The sequence below is a fragment of the Syngnathoides biaculeatus genome, chromosome 8 (assembly GCF_019802595.1).
Source record: "Syngnathoides biaculeatus isolate LvHL_M chromosome 8, ASM1980259v1, whole genome shotgun sequence".
NCBI classification, from domain to species: Eukaryota; Metazoa; Chordata; class Actinopteri; order Syngnathiformes; family Syngnathidae; genus Syngnathoides; species Syngnathoides biaculeatus.
Genome location: NC_084647.1, coordinates 26,730,459 through 26,752,645, shown reverse-complemented (window position 1 = coordinate 26,752,645; position 22,187 = coordinate 26,730,459). Strand labels below are relative to the sequence as shown.

Genomic DNA, 22,187 nt, shown 5'->3' with positions numbered 1-22,187 from the left:
TCTCACTTGGAAGGTTTCCAGCAGGCACACACGGTCACCAGGGTGATGAGGAGGAAAATGCCTCCAGTGGACAGGATGATGTACAGTGAGCTCCTTCCTAAACCAGAGGCAGACATTCGATGAAGGGCAAAAACAAAAGTGCGCAAACAAAGAACATCACAGGCAAAGCTTGTTCTGTTTTATTCGCCACTATTAAGTGGCCCCTAAACTTTCCTATTTTAGACTTGTAATAATACACAGGCTACGTAAGCAAACTGTTTTATTACATTTCTAGGGCAGTACATTATGCTTCTACCATGCTTATCTGGGAAATAAAGTAGAAGCACATCCCAGTGGAGTTATAATATAGAACTCCAAATTACTTTGGTCCACAGGGGCACCTGCTTATTTCCTCCCTCCCCATAAATAATAGTCCATTCATTCGATTTCACTGCATGTTGTGGCTCCACGCTGACCCGCAGATTTGCACTTGCAGTAAACAACATTGTTAGAGAGGCAGGCGTGCTTCTGTGTGGCTCACTGAGGTGTGATAATTGCTTTGGTATGCAACTGAAAATGGACCGAAGAAATCCTCTGAAAACGTCCTATAAAATCTTGTAAATCCCATTTTTGGGCAGTTTAAAATATCCTACCCGTTGTGTAACATGCCACCTACTGTAGACAGTGAGTTTTACAGGTATGCTCTTCATGCTGCTGATGGGGTTTTCCACTGTGCAGGTGTAGACGTCGTCGTCTGACATGAGAACGCGTGCGATGGTCAGCACCTTTTGGTCATGCGAGAGTAGTAAGCGGGAGTCGTTCGCCTGCACCTTCCCTCCCTTCAGCCAAGCATACACGGGCTTGGTGCCATTTTCGTGGGAGCAGTGCAGGTTAAAGTGCTCACTGTACTCGAGGACAGATGACGCCACCATCTGGATGTATGGCTTGGAGACTGGAACTGGGGATGACACCATAACAACAGAATTGGTGGGAGATGGGACAGTAAATCATTAAGAAAGACACTGATTCAGGAATTTCTGTATTTGACAGTCAGCGGCGTGGTGGCGCGACTTGTTAGAGCGTTGCCCTCACAGTTGTGAGAACTGGGGTTCAAATGCTGGCCCCACCTGCGTGGAGTTTCCATGTTCTCCCTGTGCCTGCGAAGGTTTTTGTCTGGGAACTCTGGTTTCCTACCACTTCCCAAAAACATCTATTAATTGAAGACTCAAAAATGCCCTTAGTTGTGACAGTGAGTGTGAATGGTTTGTTTCCATGTCCCCTGCAATTTTCTGGCAACCAGTTCAGGGTGTACCCCGCCTCCTGCCCGAACTTACCTGGGATAGGCTCCAGCACCGCTACGACCCTTGTGAGGATAAGTGGCTCAGAAAATGGATAGCTGGAGGGATATTTGACAGTCCCTCTACAAATACATACATTTTCTATTACCATTTATCCTTTTGAGGGTTGCGGTTAACTGAAAACCAAAACAAATAGCTGCTCCTCCTAATCATACCCTTCCAGGTCGAACTGTTATTGTCCAATTGAGCACAGAAGTCAGAATAAGGGCAACCCTAGCAGAGCGCTCTACAGCATCCCCTCAAGGACTCCAAAAAGGGTGGGTACTTTGAGCTGCTGTTTAGGGCAAAGCCACAAACAAGAGCAGGACCTGTTCTCAAAGGCGGAGGAAGGCTACTGCCTCATACATCGGGTCGAAGCCCAATGTACAGGTACCAAGCCAAGAGGCATTAAGTACTTTCTGTCCACACCTGGTCGGAGATTAGTACCAGAAACTACTCTACAGTGGAAGCGAGTTCCACCCCTTTCAAGAGGACTGTTACTAGATTCCAAGCTCTGTGTCAAAGCGAGTCTGGATATATCTAGGTGGAACTTCTCAACCTCGCATACAACTTCAGGCTCCTTCCCTGCCAGACAGGTGATATTCTGCATCCCTCGAGCTAGCTATTATAGCCAGGGAAGGGGCTGCCAACATCCTGCCATCATCGGCTGTTACCCATATCACAGTGAATAGGTGGTGAGCCCATGGGTCCAGGCCCAGCCACCAGACACTTACTAATGAGCCCCTCCTCTGTCCTCGATTACGGTGAACTGCATCCAGGTGAGGGTAAACATAGTCTCATATTTTTCTTCGTCACAGAGGTTCCAAGCAATGTACAGTCTGGTCGCTCATCTAAGACCTGTTTGCCATGGATGACCCTACTGGAGGCATGACATCCCTGGCAATTTAACTTAGTTGTCTACAATTCTGTTCATAGCTCTGTTGCCATGATCAGCGCACAGTCTTCGAGTTTTGCTGGAGCAGTTCATAGCTGAGTGTGCCCCAATTGGGTTAAGAATTAACACCTTCAAATCTGAGTCCATGGTGGTCACCTGGAAAAGGGTTGCATAGCCTGTGGAAAAGGGTGGCATACCACGAGCAAAAGGAGTTGGGTTTCTTGGGGCAATCTTGCTCACGTGTGAGGGCAGAATGGAGTAGGAGATCGACGCAAACCCTGTATTGGACTGCTGTGGTGAAGAAGTAGCTGAGCCGAAAGGCAAAGTTCTCAATTTACCAGTGGATCTATGTTACCACAATCACCTATGATCACGATCTGTGGGTCATAACTGAAAGAACAAGATTAAATGCAAGCGGCTGAAGTTAGTTTTCTCTGCGGGGAGTCTGAGCTCTCCTTTTGAGATTGGATGAGAACCTTGATCATCCTGGAGCGGCTCAAAGTATAGCCACTGCTCGGACATTGTTTTTTGCTGGCTTGTGGACACCTCGCTGGTGAGGTGTTTTAGGCACGTCCCACAGACAGCAGGTTGTGGAGATGTCTCTTCGCTAACCTGGGAGCAAAATGGTATTCCCCTAAACAAAGTGGGAGAGTGAAGTGTCAGCTTCCCTGCTTAAGATGCTACCCGCACAACCCAACCCTGGATAAGCAGAAGAGGCTGCATCAATGTCTTGACGTACTGAACTTAAATAAACATGATTTTCCACTATATTCCGTAATTTATTGAGATTCACCAAATAATGTGGAACCTACCATCCACAGTGAGTTCAATATAGAGCTCCCCTGTGAAGGTGTCATCCGTAATGGAGATCTCCACCTCGTACGATCCTTCATCTGACAGCTGTAGGTTGTGAAGAAGCAGCGAGCCATTCTCAAATACCAGGATACGGTTACGGTACTCTGGCCGAAGGTTCCCAATGACATCTGTGCCGATGGATTGTACCACGGTGACGGGTTTCACTTTATCCCTCTTCAGCTGCCACTTGATTACAGGCTTATCTGTGCTACTGCTGGTGTAGCTGACAGACAGCAGGGCCTCTTTGCCCACAATTCCCCTCACCACCTGGGTTTGACTCGTCACATTCACCGCTGACACCTCACCTGGGACAAATAGAGAAGAACAGTGTAGGTTGCATGAAGAGGTAAAGTTTATCAGAAGTAGGAGTACCGTAATTTCTAGAAAATAATGTGAAATTTTTTCCAAAAATATTTTCAAAAAGTCAATAGAGTGCATTATATTTAGGTATGGATGAAAAAAACAATACAATCACATTGTATAGTCGTATACAGGTGCTACATAGAGTGGTAAAAAAAGATTTACAGATACATTTCAATATGATATTCGATGTCTCATTTATATATATTATGGTAATGTGCGCCACGAACCTGAACTCCTCGGGTGTGTGTGTGTGTGTGTGTGGGGGGGGGGGGGGGATGCCTTGCATTTAACGATTGTTAGTGTAGCATATTTGTTGCTACTGTACCAAGCATCAGAAACGACTGCCCGTGAGTCTGTTTTACTTAAATGAAGACAAAAAATGTCGACTACAAAGGCTACCACTCCAGCCGATGACGCGGCCAAACTGGATGCAAAACAACGTTAGCTGAAACTACGTAGTACGATCGTACGGTCATTTTAAAAAAAAAAAGGGATAGTGCACACAATTGAAATGCTTGCTTTTTTTAAAAGTGCCCATTACGTTCATTTCTACGAAGTTTGAGCTTTCATTTTGATCGCAACCTGACGGTATGAAGACCTACCACAGATTGTAGCTGAATGGGGGCATGAGGCTGCGCTAGCACGGTGGACCTTCCCCTCAAAGCGCTGACAATAATGAGTAAGAAAGGGAACCAAGACTCTTGGGATTAAAAAAACGTTTCCTCACAAACGCCATGGATGGCATAGAGGATGACATGCTGTGGAAGCAAGATGGGATCACTGTTCATGAATGCAGGAGGCACCAGAACAACCAATTCATCAATGAGTTAGAAAGTGATACACTAAAGGTAGCTACGATGGATATTTTTCAGATCGTAGATGAGTCAGATGCTTCTTTTGAAGTCTTGGCTAAGGATGTGTAATGTAGTGGATAAACTGCACTATGCACAAATGTTTGATGCAGAAATATGAAATTCAATTTTCTTTTTAAAGTTAAACAGTGTTAAATACTTTAAATAATTTATTTAAGACTGTAATATGTGTTCTCAACAGTATTAGCTGGTTGAGGGATTCTGTTCTGACAATGGCAGAGAGCAGTGTGTCCTGTGGCCTGTCTCAAGATATATATTAGTGCTGCATCAGTACACTCAAAGATTATTATTAATGATTGTTGTACAGATGATTTTTTTGAAAAACAATACAAGCACAAACAATAAAAGTACAAACCAAGCAAAATAGAAATACAGATAACTCCCAATATTTTGAGCACATGGATAGCAGCAGATTGGTGGTGCGCATTGTATATTGATAGAAGGGTTTTCCAGATTTTTTTAGGTCAACTTTGGGGGTGCGCATTATACTTAAGGATGCATTATACTCGAGAAATTACAGTAAATAATATATACTTTTGTGAAACTCTTATAGGGAAATCTCAAGCCGTGCTCCAGTGGTTAAGATCATCACCTGCCACAGTGTTGACCCGAGTGTGGCAACGGAACATCCAGCTCCCAAGATCCCCCGGACTCATGGCTGTGACCTTGATCAAGACACCCATACACTGAACTGCTCCCTGCTCATTTAAATATTGCACCCTGCTCCAGTGCGTGCCAATAACAAGTCTGTGTTAGCTGTGTGATGTCAGATGCAGAGAATAGATTTCGTATGAATGCAGAGCAAATTTGAATACACAAATTGAAGAGGCTCAATGTTACTGAACTAAAACTAAACTGACTCAGTGGGGAATTCCCACATTCTGTGAAGGATTTCTACAGGTGAAAGGTGACTGTCAAGCAGTTTTGGAGCATGTTTCTGGCCCTGGTAGAGCCGGATGAAGCTGGCCTGAGTTAGCTTGACCGTGGGGGTCACATAATGTGTCATGATCCTGCCGCTCCAGCACGAGCTGTGCGGGTGTCCGCGCAGGTGCGCTGATTGGAAGGTGCACACCTGCGCCTCATGCAGCCTGATTATGCTGTGGATTTATATGACCGCGATGACAACTGGCTGGCGCCAGTTCGTTGATCTTCATGTCGTGTGCTCCGGTATCCCTGATCAAACCTGTGTGTACCAACCTTCGCATGTTCTCCGACCAACCTTGTAAGCCTGACTCCTTTGATACTTCTGCCTGCGTTGATTGTTCCCCTGTGTACCGACTCCTGCCTGTCCGCTCATCTGCTCTCTTCGCCCGACGTCCCAACTACCGCTGCTGCACCGGACTGCCTGCTCGATCCCCTACCTCTGCATATAATAAACATGTCTCCTTGAACTACCTTGCATCTTCTGAGTCCTGCATTTGGGTCCTACTCTCGTTCCGATGGGACGTGACATAATGTTGCTCAATAAATGTTTGATATAGGTTTTCTGTCAACAACTAATTCACTAATGCATCCCATGAACAAAAACATGCAAGAGCCTCTTACTTACATCCGCCTGCTTTCAAGTTTTGATACATACAGCTATGTACAATCAGATTTATTTGGGTTGACCCTGTTTTACTATTGACGAATAAGTTTCTTTTTCACACATTGACTGTTGGGGCTCTATACCAAGATAGAACCAGTTTACAAATGTCGCTCGGCATGTACGGCTATCGCAACCCATCACATTTGCCCATCCCATCTGCCTGAATTGTTTCACGACCATTCTGTATTTTCCATGGTTTAGAGGTGATTTTTCTGTCTATAGACGGAATTCCATATTTTTAAATCGCAAAGGTAAAAAATAAAATGAAAAAAAAAATCATTTTTTCTGCAGTATTCCGACCGTAACGCGTGCCAGAATCCACAGTCGTTCATTTTCTGATCCGATTTTTGCAAATGAGATGGAAAATTTTATACCCGTCTATCCAATGAAAACACTTGTTGTTTAAGCGTTAGTTTATGGGGCCATTTGCAAGTGAACACGGCAGCGGTGCTCGAGAGGAAAGACGCCTCTTGAGTGAAATAAATTGGTATGTCAAAAATAAGTTCCGATAGGATTGGATTGAATGAGAAATCGTCATTACCGTTGGTAAGAAGGAAGTTACCATTATGTTAAGTGCCTTCATTCGCAAAATTGAACGACCTGGTAAAGCATTGTGCACGTGGTGTCAGGATACTATTGACTATGGATCAAGAGGTTTCTAGGCATTGGAAGTTCATGTGAAAGGACAAAAACATGTCAAACAACAGGAAGCAAGGAAAATGAACTTTTCCATAGCTGGTACATTCAGATGTCAACCCAAGGCCAGCAAACCTTGGGGACTTCATCCCTTGTTTACGTCCACTACCGGTATTGAGAGGCAAGATCCACCGAAACAACCAACCCCAGTTTCAGACAGCGTAGTTAATAACGAAGTGAGAGTTCAGAAGCAAATACTTGTAAAAATGTCTGTATTATTTACTGATAACGAAACATGACATTAATAATTGTTGTCAAATTCATGCGTTTCAATCATTTACAAAAAGAAGAACTTAAAACGTTTCTGAATCGATACGAGATACAAGTTATGAAAGCACGCTTGCATGCCATTATGCAAATCTGAATTCAATTTAGTTTCACTTCTAGTAGTTTGCTTAGTTGAATTTGTATTTAAATTTGTAATTTTTTGGGGGTAAAGGTATGCACCTAAATAATGAACGATCATATTGTATACATTTTGAAAACAGAATAGCATTTATTTATAGATGTACTAGATATATTTAATTTATAATACGATCTATAAAACTTGCACGTGAAAATTGGTGATCATCCTTTGATCATGCTTGCAGAACCCTGGCTATTTTTCAGTCTTTTTTCATTCAGTCAAATCACATGCTGGTGGTGGCCTGCAATGGCCATCGGTGATGTTACATAAACTCAGCCTATGCACGTCACAAATTTAGTCATGCATTCTTGCTCAGACACAATGTAAATTTGCACATCAGCCACTTTGCACTCAATCTTTGCACTTGCCTTAAGTTTGTTGGATAAACAAATTCATAATCACATTTTTTTTAAATGGTAAAAAACTACTCTGCATTGTCTAATACTTTGTTTTCTCATTGAAACTCACAACCTATATGAAGCTTAGTTAATGTCTGACCAGACATTTGTTAACTTAACTTTGAAGTTTGTCTTTGTGGGTTTCATCGTGATTGATAAAAAGATATGCTGAAGGTGTCTCTCTTCCTTGAGTTACAAACTTTGTATGTTGCCATACAAATTTCTTTAGATTATATATTTATATTATACTGCATGTGTTTTAATCAGAAATCTACTGGATGCAAAGTCAACTCTGGTAGTATTCAATCTGCTCCAGTCTACTTACAGTATTGAGAGTTAATACTCTTTTTAAAACGGATGAAAATCCTTTGTAATTAGACATTCCCTAACATCAGGAGTTATAAAAAAAAAACACTGAACAATGTTAAAATGATTCCCTTCTATTAAAACGTCACAGTAAGTCACAATCATGTGACAGCAAGCCAGTATGAAGCCGGCATCGCTAATGAAATTCAGGCCAAATGAGTTCTCCTGGAATTTCATTATTTACGTCCGTGCTTTTTTTTTGCTCCAACATATCAAACTGTCCCCGTCTTTAAAGGCAGACGCTACGGTGCATTTTTCATCATGACAGGGCTGCTTATTCAGGGCTTCTTTTTCACCACTACTGAAACTTTAAAGGCAAGAGACCCACTTACATGCAACTTTTTGATCCACTTGCATAATATTGGACCCATTTAGGATCTTGTAGCTTTCTAACTGAACAAAAGGGCAAAGGCGAGAGGAACTGCTTTGGTTGGTTGTATTGAGCATGTGTCCCAAGGAAGAACCTGTTTCAATTTGGAATAAATGCAGATGAAGGGATGTATTTTTTACAAATCGTTTGCAAATCGTAGCATCTTTTCCCTCTTTGTCACGTCTTATATTATTCATCATGATTCAGAATGTAGCTTGCTAAAAATAAAATAAAATAAAATGAATAGCTCTCTTTTGTGATGGAAAATAATACAAGAAATTTCTATTGTCTTATTGTCTTTATTTAACTAGGTGCCCTGCTAACACATTCCCACTAACAAAAACAAATATGGCACTCGATTTGTTTTCTCATTTGTGATAAGAATGTACAATATCCTGTTTTTGTCATTTGCCAGGATAAAGATTGGTATGGTCTCATTGTCTTACAGTATCCCCTTTAAATTAGTAAATCTTAGTGAGCTTCCTCAAATGTTCCATATATTTTCTATTGTACTTCTCCTGATTGTGCATTATGGATGAGAAGGAACCTATCACAATTGAATTTTGGTAAAAGGCAGGGCTCACCCTGGATTGGTTGCTGAAGTAAGAATAATTTTATTGTGTTGTTTTTCCATAATTAAAAGATGTTTCGCAATAGCTTCGTATATGTTTCGCAATAGCTTTGTATAACCTAAAAGACGATCGCAATAGCTTTGAATAACCAGCAATGTCATAAAAAGATGTTTTTGTGTTATATGATGTCGTGCAACGCCATTTGTTGGTAACAAAGAATAGTGTGGCGTCAGGCGGGATGAATTGGCCACTCACCCCTCCTTCCGCACACGCTTAGAGTATAAAAGGAGAACTTTAGATACTCTCGGTAGAGTCTGCTGCGGGTTGCGTACGGATGCCCAGCCGGTATTGAAGTTGCTCTCTACCTGGAGTGTTGGCTCTCCCTCCTATTGGCGCACGGTAAGAGCTGGATATTCTTCTAAGAGCTGATTGGATATTACTTAGCTTCATACCACGTGATTTGTGCTTGTGCTTGTGTTACCATTTCTGTGTGGGACCAATAAAGTGCCAATTGTTGGTAGCCAGAAGTGTGTCTTGTCTTCATTTCTGAGTGCCTATCTCCGACGAACCTATTAAAATTTGATACCGAAATCCTGAGCGAGGTATCAGAAATGTTTTAAAACATTTTTGGCGTTGTCGGCAGGATCGCGGAGAATACATTCAGAAATGGCTTGTTGCTTTAAGAGCAAAACTGTGAAGGAGGCGGAAGTGGCCTCAAGTTTTAAGTGTAAAACTGTGAAGGGAGCGGAGGTGGCTCCCAATGAGGATGGCGTCTCCGACTGGGAGAGCCTTGGATTTGAAGAAATAGGGAAACTCCTTAGACGGTACGGGGGACGCCCTAAGCCGTGGATAGGAGAAATTCTCTTGGCAACTCCACCGCTGCTACAGCGCATGTTAAGCAGGGTGGATGTGAGGGACAAAGCCCCGCTGGGTGGCGTCCGAGAGATGTGGATTTTTGCCGAAGCCTGGAAGGAAAGAACAAAGGCTTTGGATAAAGTATGCGCTTCTGAAATGCAAAAAGATAAAAAGATAGCGCAACTTGAAGAGAATATTAAAGCGCTCGAATCTGACCAAGCTAAAGCGCAGAAAATCTTGGAGAAATCAGTGGCTTTTATTTCTTCAATGGCGCGCGAGAAAAGTAATAAAAGACCGCGTCGCATCGACCCAAAACAGGTCCACTCTTTCGCTGTGGCACTCCAGGAAGACTGGGAGCCAGAGGGATGGAATGGCGACATATGGGGAGATGGCGACATGCAATATGGCGGGGAAATGAAACTTCAACCGCTGTATCCACAACTTGGACATCTCCAAGTTAAACCGATCTCGCGGAGACGGGAGGAACAGCATGTTGTCTTGCCCGTCTTTGAAGAACAGCGAGATGAGAATAATGTACCTATAGTTGATAGGGAAGGAAACCCTATAATGAGGCGAATAGAACAGCCTCAGCCGCCGCCCAGAATGACGAAAACAAAAGAGGACTTCTCTCAGGAAGAGATAGCCCATTTAACATCAAAGTATCGACAAAAGCAGGGAGAACCAGCTGATTCTTGGCTCAGGCGGATGTATGAGGAAGGAGCTGACACCATAGAGCTTGACTCAGAGGACTTTTCGCGATTTGGAGGCTTGAGTTCAGATTCTCGAATGAATGCCGAGTTTCGTGCAAGCGGGAGAGCAATGGCGGCAGGTGATTCTTTTTCGCTATTTGCCTTGTATGCTATGACAGCGCAATCTGTGTATCCAACGTGGCATGATTGGCCCGAGATCAAAGGGCCTTGGGTAACCATCCGCGACGCAATTCACAGAATGGGGAGATTGTGTACGCGCGAGTCGATATCGCGAGCGGGTCATGCTTTTATTGATGAAACAGCAGTGCCAAAGGTGGTGCGTGATGCAATGATTCGAGACGCACCCCCCCACTACAGGTCTGCGATACTTACTATTTTGTTAGGAGCCGTCGATAACAGCTTCAGTGACGTAAAAACGCGCTTGTTGGAGTTGGCGACTTTGGGAGATTGGGGAGACACAGTACATCAGCCTTGCCCTGAGAATTACAGGTCCGAAACAGATGGCAAACGACCGCGCGCGAAACCGCCCGAAGCCGGGAGTAGTAGGCGGGAAATGTGGAAAGCACTCATTGTAGCGGGAGTACCGGCAGAAGAAATTGACGGGCTACCCACAAGTGCCTTGGCTGCAAGATGCAAACAAAGGGGATTGAAGGTAAATTGCTTGAGCAGGGGATCAAAGGGAAAATCAGAAATTGCTCAGCTGGCCACCATCATAAAGGGAATGATGACGCCGGCAGCTCAACCAACAGCCCCTCCCTTGGATGCATTTGAGGATGAAGAAGAGGAAGAGGATGATACAGACTCAAGCGACGACATGCTAGTAGACACAAGAGGCCCCAGCTATGTGGCTGCTGTGAGAAAGGGCCGAGCGAAACCCAAGAGTAAGGGGAAAAATAAGGACAAGAGGTCACGTACCTTTGACCTCCTCAGCTAGGATGGAGGACAATCTCAGTCAACCAGCCAGAACAAAATTATCAATCGATGGTCAGTTGGGGACATCAGACCCCATGTTCAATTGGACAGGGAAACCCTGATAAAATGAAGGGTGAAAATCTTCCACTGCGAGGATTGGGGGGACAAATTGTAAATGGAAAAGCAGTAATTCTTCCATTAAAAATTGGGAATATGCCAATATGGAAATTTGAAGTGGTCGTCACCCCCATCCCAGAGTGGATAATTGGAATGGACATCCTGGCTGGAATGACTTTGTATTTGAGAATAGGTAAATTTCAATTTGGAACAGGAATTGATGTGCGGACAATATTGGTGGGAAAGGTAAAAATGACACCGTTTCCCATATCTTTGGGGAAAATGCAATCAGGACCTCCTCGAGCTGCGGAAATTATAGCTCAGGGGTCTGATGCCACAGTCAGTGTTTTATATCAAAGAGAGGAAAAATGGGTGAACGTACCCGTGAACAAATGTTACATGCGAGAATACTAATCATGTTTTCTTTTGTCAATAGTGGTAACCATATCTGTTGCAGCTTGGTGGGTGCTTGTTGAAGTGGGAGCTGTTGATTGGACGACGCAGAGATGGAAGACATCCGGCGCCAAGGAATTGGAAATGACTGGGTCATCTGCCTCCTTGCCGTTGGTGCCATGGTCCGACCCTCGTGGGGAATGACCGAAGGTCATGTGTGCGAGACAAGCCAGTTCATCGGGATGAGATGGAGAATCTCGGTCAACATCCCCTGTGATCTTCCCATGATGATCCACCACGAGAGTGATACGGGGGAGTAAGGTGACAGTCTCCGCTTCCTGCGTCATGTGTATGTGGGATTTGGACGAATGGAGATATTGGGGGTGTCAAGCTGATCATCGAAGAAACAATGACGCCAAAAATAACTCAAACACACTTGACTCCAATCCTTGACACCTGTACACACCTAGCTCAAGCAGTGGTTGAAACCAAGATATACTGGACAATTCACTTTCCCCCGATTCCGATATGTAACAGAATAAAAAGGGCATGGTATGATACTTTGTTGGGGGGAACGGGAACCGTATTGGGATTGGCAAATACTGCTGATAATGAGGTAACTAGGACCATGCTGTCCAATACTGGAGAACACTCTGCCAGGGCCTTGCATCAAATAGGGGTTTGGCTTCCTAAAGCTCTGGTGGGACAAAAAAGAAAATGCAGAACTTTGGAAAACAGTGTTTAATTGGGATATCAAATTATGGGACGAAGCAGAGAAAGTGCTTCAGAACTTGACAGAACAGAGTAGCTGGACAGTATGTAGTATTCAAACTCTACACGCTGCGGCTCAAAAGGAGTCGTTTCTAAGGATAGTTACGTCGGGAAATTATCAAGAGTGGCGGAAGGTTTGGAACATTTCTGACTCTTTGTGGTTGACATTACATCCCGAACACACCAAATGTAACAAAAATAAATGTACGGGGTATTGGACCCAGTACAACGTGACGACAACAAAGGTGGTTTGTAAATATCAGGTTTTGCCTGTTATAACGACAAGTGGATATTGGTTTTTACACATGGACGGAGAGTGGTTTGAACCAAAAACCAACAAAACCTTTAAATCAGATTTATGTGATTTAACAGACCAAGGGTTGGCTTGCAGATTACAACATGCGTACTCGAATCCGTGCCTAACCGACTCAGAGGTTGTACTTTGTGATTGGACTAGGGAGCCAGCCAGAGAGATGATGTGGCAAGTTGGACCGCATACTCTCTGTGTGGCTACAACACAAAATAACTCACAAGTACCTTCGGTTCCTTTTGTAGGATGCCTTCAAGATGTACACATATGGCGCTGGGGAAACATGACGTATCGTTTGACTAACTATTCGGAGTCCCGCAGGTTGACTGCGGTCCAGTGGGAGGTACTACGCTCCCCCTGGTCAGTGTCTCTGGAACGATTCAAATGCGCATTGGAGAGTTCTACAGACATCCAAAAACTCATCAAGTCACATGCGTCTAACATTTCCAGTCTCATGGTGTCAACTATGGTAGTAAAAGGGGAAGTAGTGCATGCCGCTAAATTAGTACAACAGGCTTCAGCTCATCATTGGTGGGACATCTTCACAGGAATGTCCTCCACTGCGCGTACTACTTTCTTGCCGCCCTTGATCGTGTTAATGATTGTTATTTGTGTGCTTACGCTATGCAATATGGGAACTTGCTATTATGTGCGACGCATCCGGCTTGGGTAGAGAAGGAAATATATAATCGCCTATAATCAATTGCTTACATTTTGAATGATGGAAAAACATCAAGAGTGGAATGAAGTAAGAATAATTTTATTGTGTTGTTTTTCCATAATTAAAAGATGTTTCGCAATAGCTTCGTATATGTTTCGCAATAGCTTTGTATAATCTAAAAGACGATCGCAATAGCTTTGAATAACCAGCAATGTCATAAAAAGATGTTTTTGTGTTATATGATGTCGTGCAACGCCATTTGTTGGTAACAAAGAATAGTGTGGCGTCAGGCGGGATGAATTGGCCACTCACCCCTCCTTCCGCACACGCTTAGAGTATAAAAGGAGAACTTTAGATACTCTCGGTAGAGTCTGCTGCGGGTTGCGTACGGATGCCCAGCCGGTATTGAAGCTGCTCTCTACCTGGACTGTTGGCTCTCCCTCCTATTGGCGCACGGTAAGAGCTGGATATTCTTCTAAGAGCTGATTGGATATTACTTAGCTTCATACCACGTGATTTGTGCTTGTGCTTGTGTTACCATTTCTGTGTGGGACCAATAAAGTGCCAATTGTTGGTAGCCAGAAGTGTGTCTTGTCTTCATTTCTGAGTGCCTATCTCCGACGAACCTATTAAAATTTGATACCGAACTCCTGAGCGAGGTATCAGAAATGTTTTAAAACAGTTGCCCACCAATTGCAGGCCTCAGGTTAAAAACCAATGAACCAACCAACCAAACCATTCTCACTCACATTCATAACTATTGACAATTTTTGTTCTTCGTCATCTTCGCTGAACCTAAGATGTTTTTTTTTTCTTTTTATGTGGAAGAAGGTTTGAGAAAACCCACGCAAGCACAGTAAGAATGTGTAAATTCGAGATGGGAAGGCTGGAGCAGAGATTCAAATCTTGATTTGAACTGTGAGGGGCACATGCTAACCACTTGTCCACGATCCCTATCTGGCAATCCAAAGAAAAAAACACTGATACAATACCTAACAATATCGTTAAAAGACTCACGATGTTCTGCCACCAGTAGAATGAAAAATGGTACATTTCGGTCATGACGCATTTAGTGACTTAAAAACAAATACAACAGTCTAGATTTAGGTTCTCGTTTTATCATTTGAGTCATGATGGAACAACGTTCTCTTATATTGTCTGTGAACTAGGTCGTGGTTCACATTTGTTCACAAGTTCAGTTTAATTCATGCACAAAACCCAATGTAAAGCGGTAAACTGATTCGGATCAATATATGTATATATTTTTTTAGCACAATCCCGTCAGTGAGAGTCACCATTATTTTATCCTCATTTTTTTTCTCCTTTGACGGCGACCTAATGAGTCTGAATTCTTTGCATTGGCGCCTTAATGCAGCCATTAGTGAGTTCACAGTGCGCCTTGCAGGCAAACACACCGAGGACAAAAAGCACCCACATCTCACTTGTGCCCATGTTGTCTGCTTACATCTTGATCACTAATCTGCTTCACAGAGAATGCAGGACATCTGCTATAACATTTTGTATTTTTAATTTGTCTCCACTGATATCCTCATCTCCCCATGAGACCAAGTTATCCATAATAGTGGAAAAACTGTCTTCGAAACCCACACTGCAAAGCACGTTTCCATTTTATGAGGCTGTTTCTGCCGAATAGACACATGCAAGTCCAAACATCGGCACTTGGCCGGCTTTTGGGGAGTCCCGCTGTTATGCATCGTGGATAGAGCGAGCAAGACAACGATAAAGAGAGAGAAAAACAGACTGAGAGATTCTGCACTGTTGACTAATTCTTTGCAGCCAGGCAGTTAGCGGGGCATCACCTCCTTGCCATGGCAACCCCTTTGGCCGTCTGACAGAGGTTGTCAAGGCGATAAGACAAAGGGCACGATTGTCGGAGTTCCATTGAAAAGAGTGAGCGAGAGACTGGGAACCAGAAAAAAGTCTTTGTCATTGGTGAAGTTGGAGATAGGCACAGGATCCTGGGGTTTTAGCACGACAGGACAGATCCGGCACACTGAGCCTGAGCTTGAACTCTTTTGCAACCCAAGTCACAAAATGAAATGGCACTACTGAGCACAAACATCCACCAAGGCTAAACTGTTAACAACAGTGGAAAATCCCCCAAAATAAAAAAATAAAAATAAAAACCATAGAGCAGCATCCATCCATTTTCTGAGCTGCTTATCCTCACTAGGGTTGTGAAGGTACTGGAGCCAATCCCAGCTATCTTCGGGCAAACCCTGGACTGGTTGCCAGTCAATCGCAGGGCACAGAAACAAACACCAAGCACCATATTTGTGTTTATTTAATAGCCTAAACAGTAAAAAGAATCACAACAAACTGTTAATTGCTCTTACGCAAGTGAAAATATTAATGGAGGACAGTATTTGTGTTTTATAACTTTCAGGCTACTTACTGAATCAAAGGAAAACAAACATTGCTGTAACAAAATTTGAAAAAAGCAAAAACAAATTACAGCACCGAGTTTGTATTAATTGGTTAGCAGGCTACTCCGGGATAACGGTGATGATGAGACTAACACGTTTTCTTTCCGATTAATTAAAGCAGAAAGAGAAGCACGTTTCCTTTACATTTGTTTCTCTTAGCTAGCAGGCTATTTCAAGGTTCACTACAAACAATAGGATTTTGGGAACAGGTAAGCAGTGTTATTTTAATTTTGAGCACCAAAATAGCAAATAAATAAAGTAAAATAAAATGCCCTTTCCTAAATCCCTCTAACAACAATGAAGCAGCCCCCCCCCCCAATAAATAAATACATGCACAACACATTATTTGTATTTCTTAGTGTCCCTAGTTCAATCGAAAAAGCTTTTCTGATGGTAGCAAGGAACATAGGTAGATATGACATACCCGGTTTGAGCTGCGTGCTCAAAGAGATGCTAAGGTAGTAGAGGTAAAGTCGTCAGTGGGTTCCGTGGGTGGATGGCAAGAATGGCAGGAACACCGTACAATTACGACAAGGGAACTGTGGATAAATAACTTTCCACAAGTAAAACGTTTTTTTAAGGCTTTTGTTTGCCCAAAAATATTCTGTATTGATAGCGTATGTTTTGGGATCCATTAAACAAATGTAAACCTCATGAAAAGAGAAATGAGTGTTAACAACCTAATTTCAATCTCCATTTGTTGCCTTTGATGGGAAAATCCCCCCTGCCAATATGGCCGCCACGTAGGCACACCAGCATATCTCATTTTCTCAATTGACCAAAATCCTAGAATGCCATTTTGATCCACGGTGTGGTGCTTTTTTGAGTTTGTCTTCAAGATATTATTTGGGAAGTTTGGGCCCCTTCCAAATGCCGAAGACCCTGGGACAGTTCGTCCCTTCCCCTCCCGACCGATGCCAGTGGTTAGATGGATTTAATGGGTTCTTAATTGGTACTGATTTTGCACGAGTCGTGTATGATCTCTTTGTGTTGATGTTAACGTTGTGTGCAATTAATAGAATGTTGATCAAAACATCTCACTTTTGAACTTGGCAGAGGTAACGGGATGCCAATAATTCGTCTTCAAGGCCTTTTGGATTTGTGATGGGGAACCAGTTTAGGAGTGCCAATAAATAAAGCATTGTGCACCTACCAGCACAAAGACAAGGACAGAAACATCAACTATGTAAACTAGATCAACACTAACCAAAACAGCAATCTACACTGCTATGCTCTGACCAGCATGCCTAAAACTAAAAGTTCATGTCAACGTAGCGAAGTTTGGAAGGTTTTAAAAAAATACAATAAAATGAAAACGAAGACATACCTGTGAGGAACAGAGGGAGGAGGCCAACCAGCGTGAGGAGTGGAGGAATGTCAGGAGAGAGACTGTGGCCCGTCTTCCTCTCCACCTTCATGTTGTGTCCTGGGCAGAGGCGTTCTCCTGCTTAGTGAGCATGGTTTAACCACGCTCGGCACGTCTCTCTCCCTGTGAATCAACACTCTCCTCACTGCACTGCACTGCCTGCAACGCTGGCCTCTTCCTGAACACACTGAGCCCCTCACTCTCTCCTCTCAGCACCCCCAGAAACGGCCAACAACAGTCCAACTGTGTGTGTCAATGCGTGTGTGTGTGTGTGTGTGTGTGTGTGTGTCAAAGACACTGTATGTGCACTCTTTCACACAACAGCACACTTTGAGGAAGCAATTCAAGAGAAAACTAGCGGCAATTAACAGAAAAATTGTGCTTGAAAGTGAAAACATCATGACGCAACAAAGCACTCCTTTTGGAAAGTACAACTGCACTTGAGTCGCCATAAGAGAGGCACACTTCAGATCCTCATTTGCTCTTTCCGTCCTATTCATACAAACTGGATCCATCTTGGTGAATTAAGAAATGGTTACTTAGCAACCAGCCCTGCTTTGAGGCAATAAAATTTAGTTTCAGGTGAGCACGGGTGGGTAAAGTACTCCATTTACTTTGTTGCATTTTATTTAAGAACCAAATAAAGTTATTTTCCTGTTGTGGTGAAAAAAATGCAAAGACTGAGAACAATTTAGTTCTGAATTGATGAGATCTAGTGTTCAACCCCCCACTAATTCAGTTGTCCAGATTTTTTTCTGAGCAGGTACGCACTCCCATTTTACCGCTCTCCCTCTCCCACGATATACCAAGTGTATGTATTTGGCGCAATTTCTACTTCCATACTATGAATATTTTTTCCCATTTCTACCACCGTAGTGAACAGCTGGTCATCAACATAAACCTACAACTTGAAAAAAAGCATCTTCAGCCCTTTCCCGACACAGCCATGCCTCGTGCGAGCTCAAATAAAAGAGACACTTCAGGGTAAGTTAACTTTAGTACGTGCACTCACTCATGAGCTAACAAGCTAACTAGCTATAAAGCTAACAAGACAGTGAGTTTGCCAGTAGCGTGTCGCCTCGTCCCCCTTATGTTTTTTTTTTTTTCTTTATTAATGTGTGTACATCCACATAACAGCTGCACATCAGGGAAAGTTAATTGTTTCATAGACATGGCGACTGTCAGCTTGTGGCTGTGTGAGCAAAGGAGCCACAGACATGTACTTAATTGACGGCATTGAAGGGACATGCCCACACAATCCTGCATCTCGAGGGCAGGCTTTATTTTTCATGATTTGGAAGCCCTATTTCATAATGTATAACAGTTTTTTTTTTTCAACTTAAAAATTTGGCAGACACGTTAACAACACTTCTCTGTAGTAAGTCAAATTTACACTACATTTTTTGGGTCCTTATTAAAGGTCTCAAAGTAACTAATGAAAATCTACTAGACAAGATGGGCTTATATGGAACACACTTTGAAGTTTTACTTTCTACTTGAGAAGTTTTTTTTAAGAAAAAACGTAAACTTGGTTACATTGTGTTACGTTCTGTTAACTACTTAACTCATTTGCAGTCTATTCTTTGGGGTTTGTCAGACAGACTTGTGCCTTGTGCACTGTCATATGACCGACTATTTCACCAATCCAGCGTAGCTACTAGGGACATTTGACTCAATTTCACAGTCATGCAGTCTTATGACTGCACACAGTTGTTGAGCCCTGAGAGTCAAAATTTTCAGTGACTAATTCATCCATCCATCCATTTTCTGAGCTGCTTATCATCACAAGGGTCGCTGGAGTGCTGGAGCCTATCCCAGCTATCTGTGGGTTGGAGGCAGGGTGCACCAAGAACTGGTTGCAAGCCAATCGCAGGCCAAATATAAACAATCATTTGCACTCACATTAACACCTACAATTTACAGACATCAATCAACCTAGCCCGTTCGTTTTGGGGATGTGGGAAGAAACCGGAGTACCAGGAGTAAACCCACACGGACCCGGGAGAACATGAAAACTCCACACAAGTGTGGCCAGAATTCTCACCATAGTCCCCAGAAGTGTGAGATAGATGTGCTTACCAGTCATCCATCGTGCCGCACATATAGACACATAACAGAGACATTTTAAAATATTTAAAAAAATAGAAGAAAATTAAACATCAATACTGTACATGGTTTTCTTCAACTCAGATTACATCTTCAAAGGCTGGATGAATTAAAAAAATGTATGAAGTCTTACGCTTTATTTATGTGAAACAAGGCAGGAACAATGGCGGAAACAACGGAGGCTGACTTGCATTCAGAAGGCAATGACCAAGCCTAGCTTCAAACTGAACCCACTGTTTACCTTACAGACTATGAAAAAGAACGGCAATGTCATTCGCTCTGATTTGTGTCTGCCTATAATTGTCTACATTTCAGGCTACATGAACTCCACTTTGAACTTGAGACAACGTTGCAGTTTTCTATGCATCTGTTGTGCTGTTTCACATGATTAAATAAGAAAAAGACAATGCAAGAGCTTTTCTTTTGGCTGAATACCTTAGAGGTCAAGTGTTATCCCTATAAAGATTCTAAAATAGATATTGTAACGAAAAATACATACAACATTATTCACTTCAATGTCTATACAAAAAAATAAATGTGAGCGGAGAGTGCGTCATCCATGCGCAAAGTTGCAGAAGTGATATTCTACGACATCCAAGTGGTCGCCATAATGGCTGCATCCTCCGTCCGTGATGTCACCCAGACATTCGGCAATGAAAACACGCAGTGCACCCTAACTATGAGAGATGAACACGCTCCTTCTGACACGGAAGCGCTTTTCGAAAAGGACAACACCACACAACCGAGTGAAGTTACCGGTGCAATATTACACTATTGTTTCGAGCCATATCCAGATGATGCACAGCCAAACTGCCTCCCCATCCGATCCACTTCCGCGGCGGAGATGAGCCATAGTGGCTCATTGGAGCCGGCCGGTGTGGCTCATGTTTGGCACCGAGGTAGCTTATCACGGAGCCGAGCCTTGCTGCTTTTGGGGAAATGTTCATAGCCGTGTCACGTCCCATCGGAACGAGAGGTAGGACCCAAATGCAGGAACTCGGAAGACGCAAGGTAGTTCAAGAAGAGACACGTTTATTGGATGGAGAGGTCGGGGATCGAGCGGGCAGTCCGGTGCAGCAGCGGTAGTTGTGACGTCGGGCGAGAGAGCAGATGAGCGGACAGGCAGGAGTCGGTACACGGGGAAATAATCAACGCGGGCAGAAGTATCAAGGAGTCAGGCTTACAGGGTTGGTCGGAGAACGGACGAAGGTCGGTACACACAGGTTCAGTCAGGAATACGAGAGTGCTGGAACGGGACATAAAGCTCAACGAACTGGCGGAGGACCAGTCGTCACCGGGTCCTATATATACGGGGGATGATCAGGCCGCATGAGGAGCAGGTGTGCGCCTCCCAATCAGCGCAGCCGCGCGGGCACCCGCACAGCTCATGCTGAAGCGGCAGGATCATGACAAGCCGCCGCAGTACGCGATGAACAACACCGTCGAGCCGGGGCGCTTTACTGCGCGCACGCGGCTGAGTGAAGCATTCTCGACTGGGTTCTTCCGAGCCGCCGCCGTCCGCGAGCCCGACGCGGCGCCTCAGCCGGTGTGGCTCATTTTCGGCACCTTGGTGGCTTATAATGGACCCGAGCCGTGCTGCTTTAGGGGGTTGGTCACAGCCGTCGCAGTGCGCGATGGACAACACTGTCGAGCCGGGGCGCTTTACTGCGTGCACGCGGCTGAGTGAGGCATTCTCATCTGGGTTCTTCAGCAGCCTTTGTGGCTTAACCATGCTCGCTAGGATCTTTTACGTTATGAAAGACCGATTACGTGTTCCGCCTCAAACTATTATTTTTTTTTAATAGCTGTATACACACCTACCTGTCATTTGGAACCTCTCGTCCTCTGCACCCGTGCAATCAATTTTTCACGACGGATCGGGTTTCTTGGAAACTTATGAAGGGTAAATCCATCCTCCCGTGTGTTCAAGCAATTCCAGCAATGCAACGAGCCCGCATTTTGGCTAACATGAAGGAACATCGAGCTACCTTCCTGGAGGTAAATCTAATGGAAACAAACGAATCCACTTGAGGGCGGGTCTGTCCTTTATGTCTCTTCCTGCTTCTTCTCGAAAACAAATCCCTCGAGAGGATTTTCATGGCAGGAGCTACAAATAACTGTATACGTCAAAATCACGTTTTGTGGTGAAAAAACGCATCTGCCCATATTGGCTGCCATTTTTTCATTAATAACATACTAATGTGGTGTTTACATAATTCACCCGCGGGACCTCGAGTTGGGGTGCGGGGTTCCGCACGGACTGTTTTTGTTGTTGCGCTTCCGGAGGAAAGGTTAACAGAGTTCCCGCCGTTATGCGAGTAGTTTGGTGATGTCGAACAATAAAGCAAGTTCTGTTCCTGTGTCTGACACTCCGCCTCCGACTCCTTTTCTCCGGCGCTACACTGGTGACCCCGACGTCAGTCCCGGCGTTTTCGAGACTTAAACGAACATGGCAACCGCCATCCTCAAATTGCCGGAGTTTTGGGAGACGTCCGCGGCAGCGTGGTTCGCACAGACTGAGGCTCAGTTCGCCCTCCGCGGGATCTCAGATGATTCCACGCGTTACTACCACGTTGTCTCAGCACTCGGGAGCTCAACGGCGGCCAGAGCAGTGAACTTCATCACCTCTCCCCCGGCCCGAGATAAGTATGCTGGGATCAAGGCTCACCTTCTCAAGGTTTTTGAACTTTCACGGCCGGAACGTGCCCGACGTCTGTTGGCTATTAATGGACTGGGGGACAGCAAACCTTCCGAACTCATGGAAATGATGCTAAACCTGCTGGGCACGGAAGAGCCCAATTTCATTTTCATGGAACTGTTTCTCAGGCAAATGCCACCGCAT

At 44.0% G+C, this 22,187-nt stretch overlaps 1 protein-coding gene across 9 annotated transcripts in view; it reads right to left on the bottom strand.

Moving 5' to 3' along the window:
• hepacama (hepatic and glial cell adhesion molecule a) overlaps positions 1 to 22,187 on the bottom strand; it is a 29,678-nt gene that overhangs the window by 4,149 nt on the left and 3,342 nt on the right. For 2 of the 9 annotated variants that reach the window (XM_061828197.1, XM_061828198.1), the window contains exons 2-5: positions 17,201 to 17,299; positions 3,024 to 3,371; positions 656 to 937; positions 7 to 97 (exon numbers count right to left, since the gene is read on the bottom strand). In XM_061828197.1, the coding sequence (XP_061684181.1) occupies positions 7 to 97; positions 656 to 937; positions 3,024 to 3,371; positions 17,201 to 17,299 (820 nt within the window). Of the gene's footprint in view, positions 1 to 6; positions 98 to 655; positions 938 to 3,023; positions 3,372 to 17,200; positions 17,363 to 20,529; positions 20,753 to 21,166; positions 21,340 to 22,187 lie in introns of those variants that run through there. The other 7 variants (XM_061828202.1, XM_061828200.1, XM_061828203.1 and 4 more) reach the window with 7 other exon arrangements.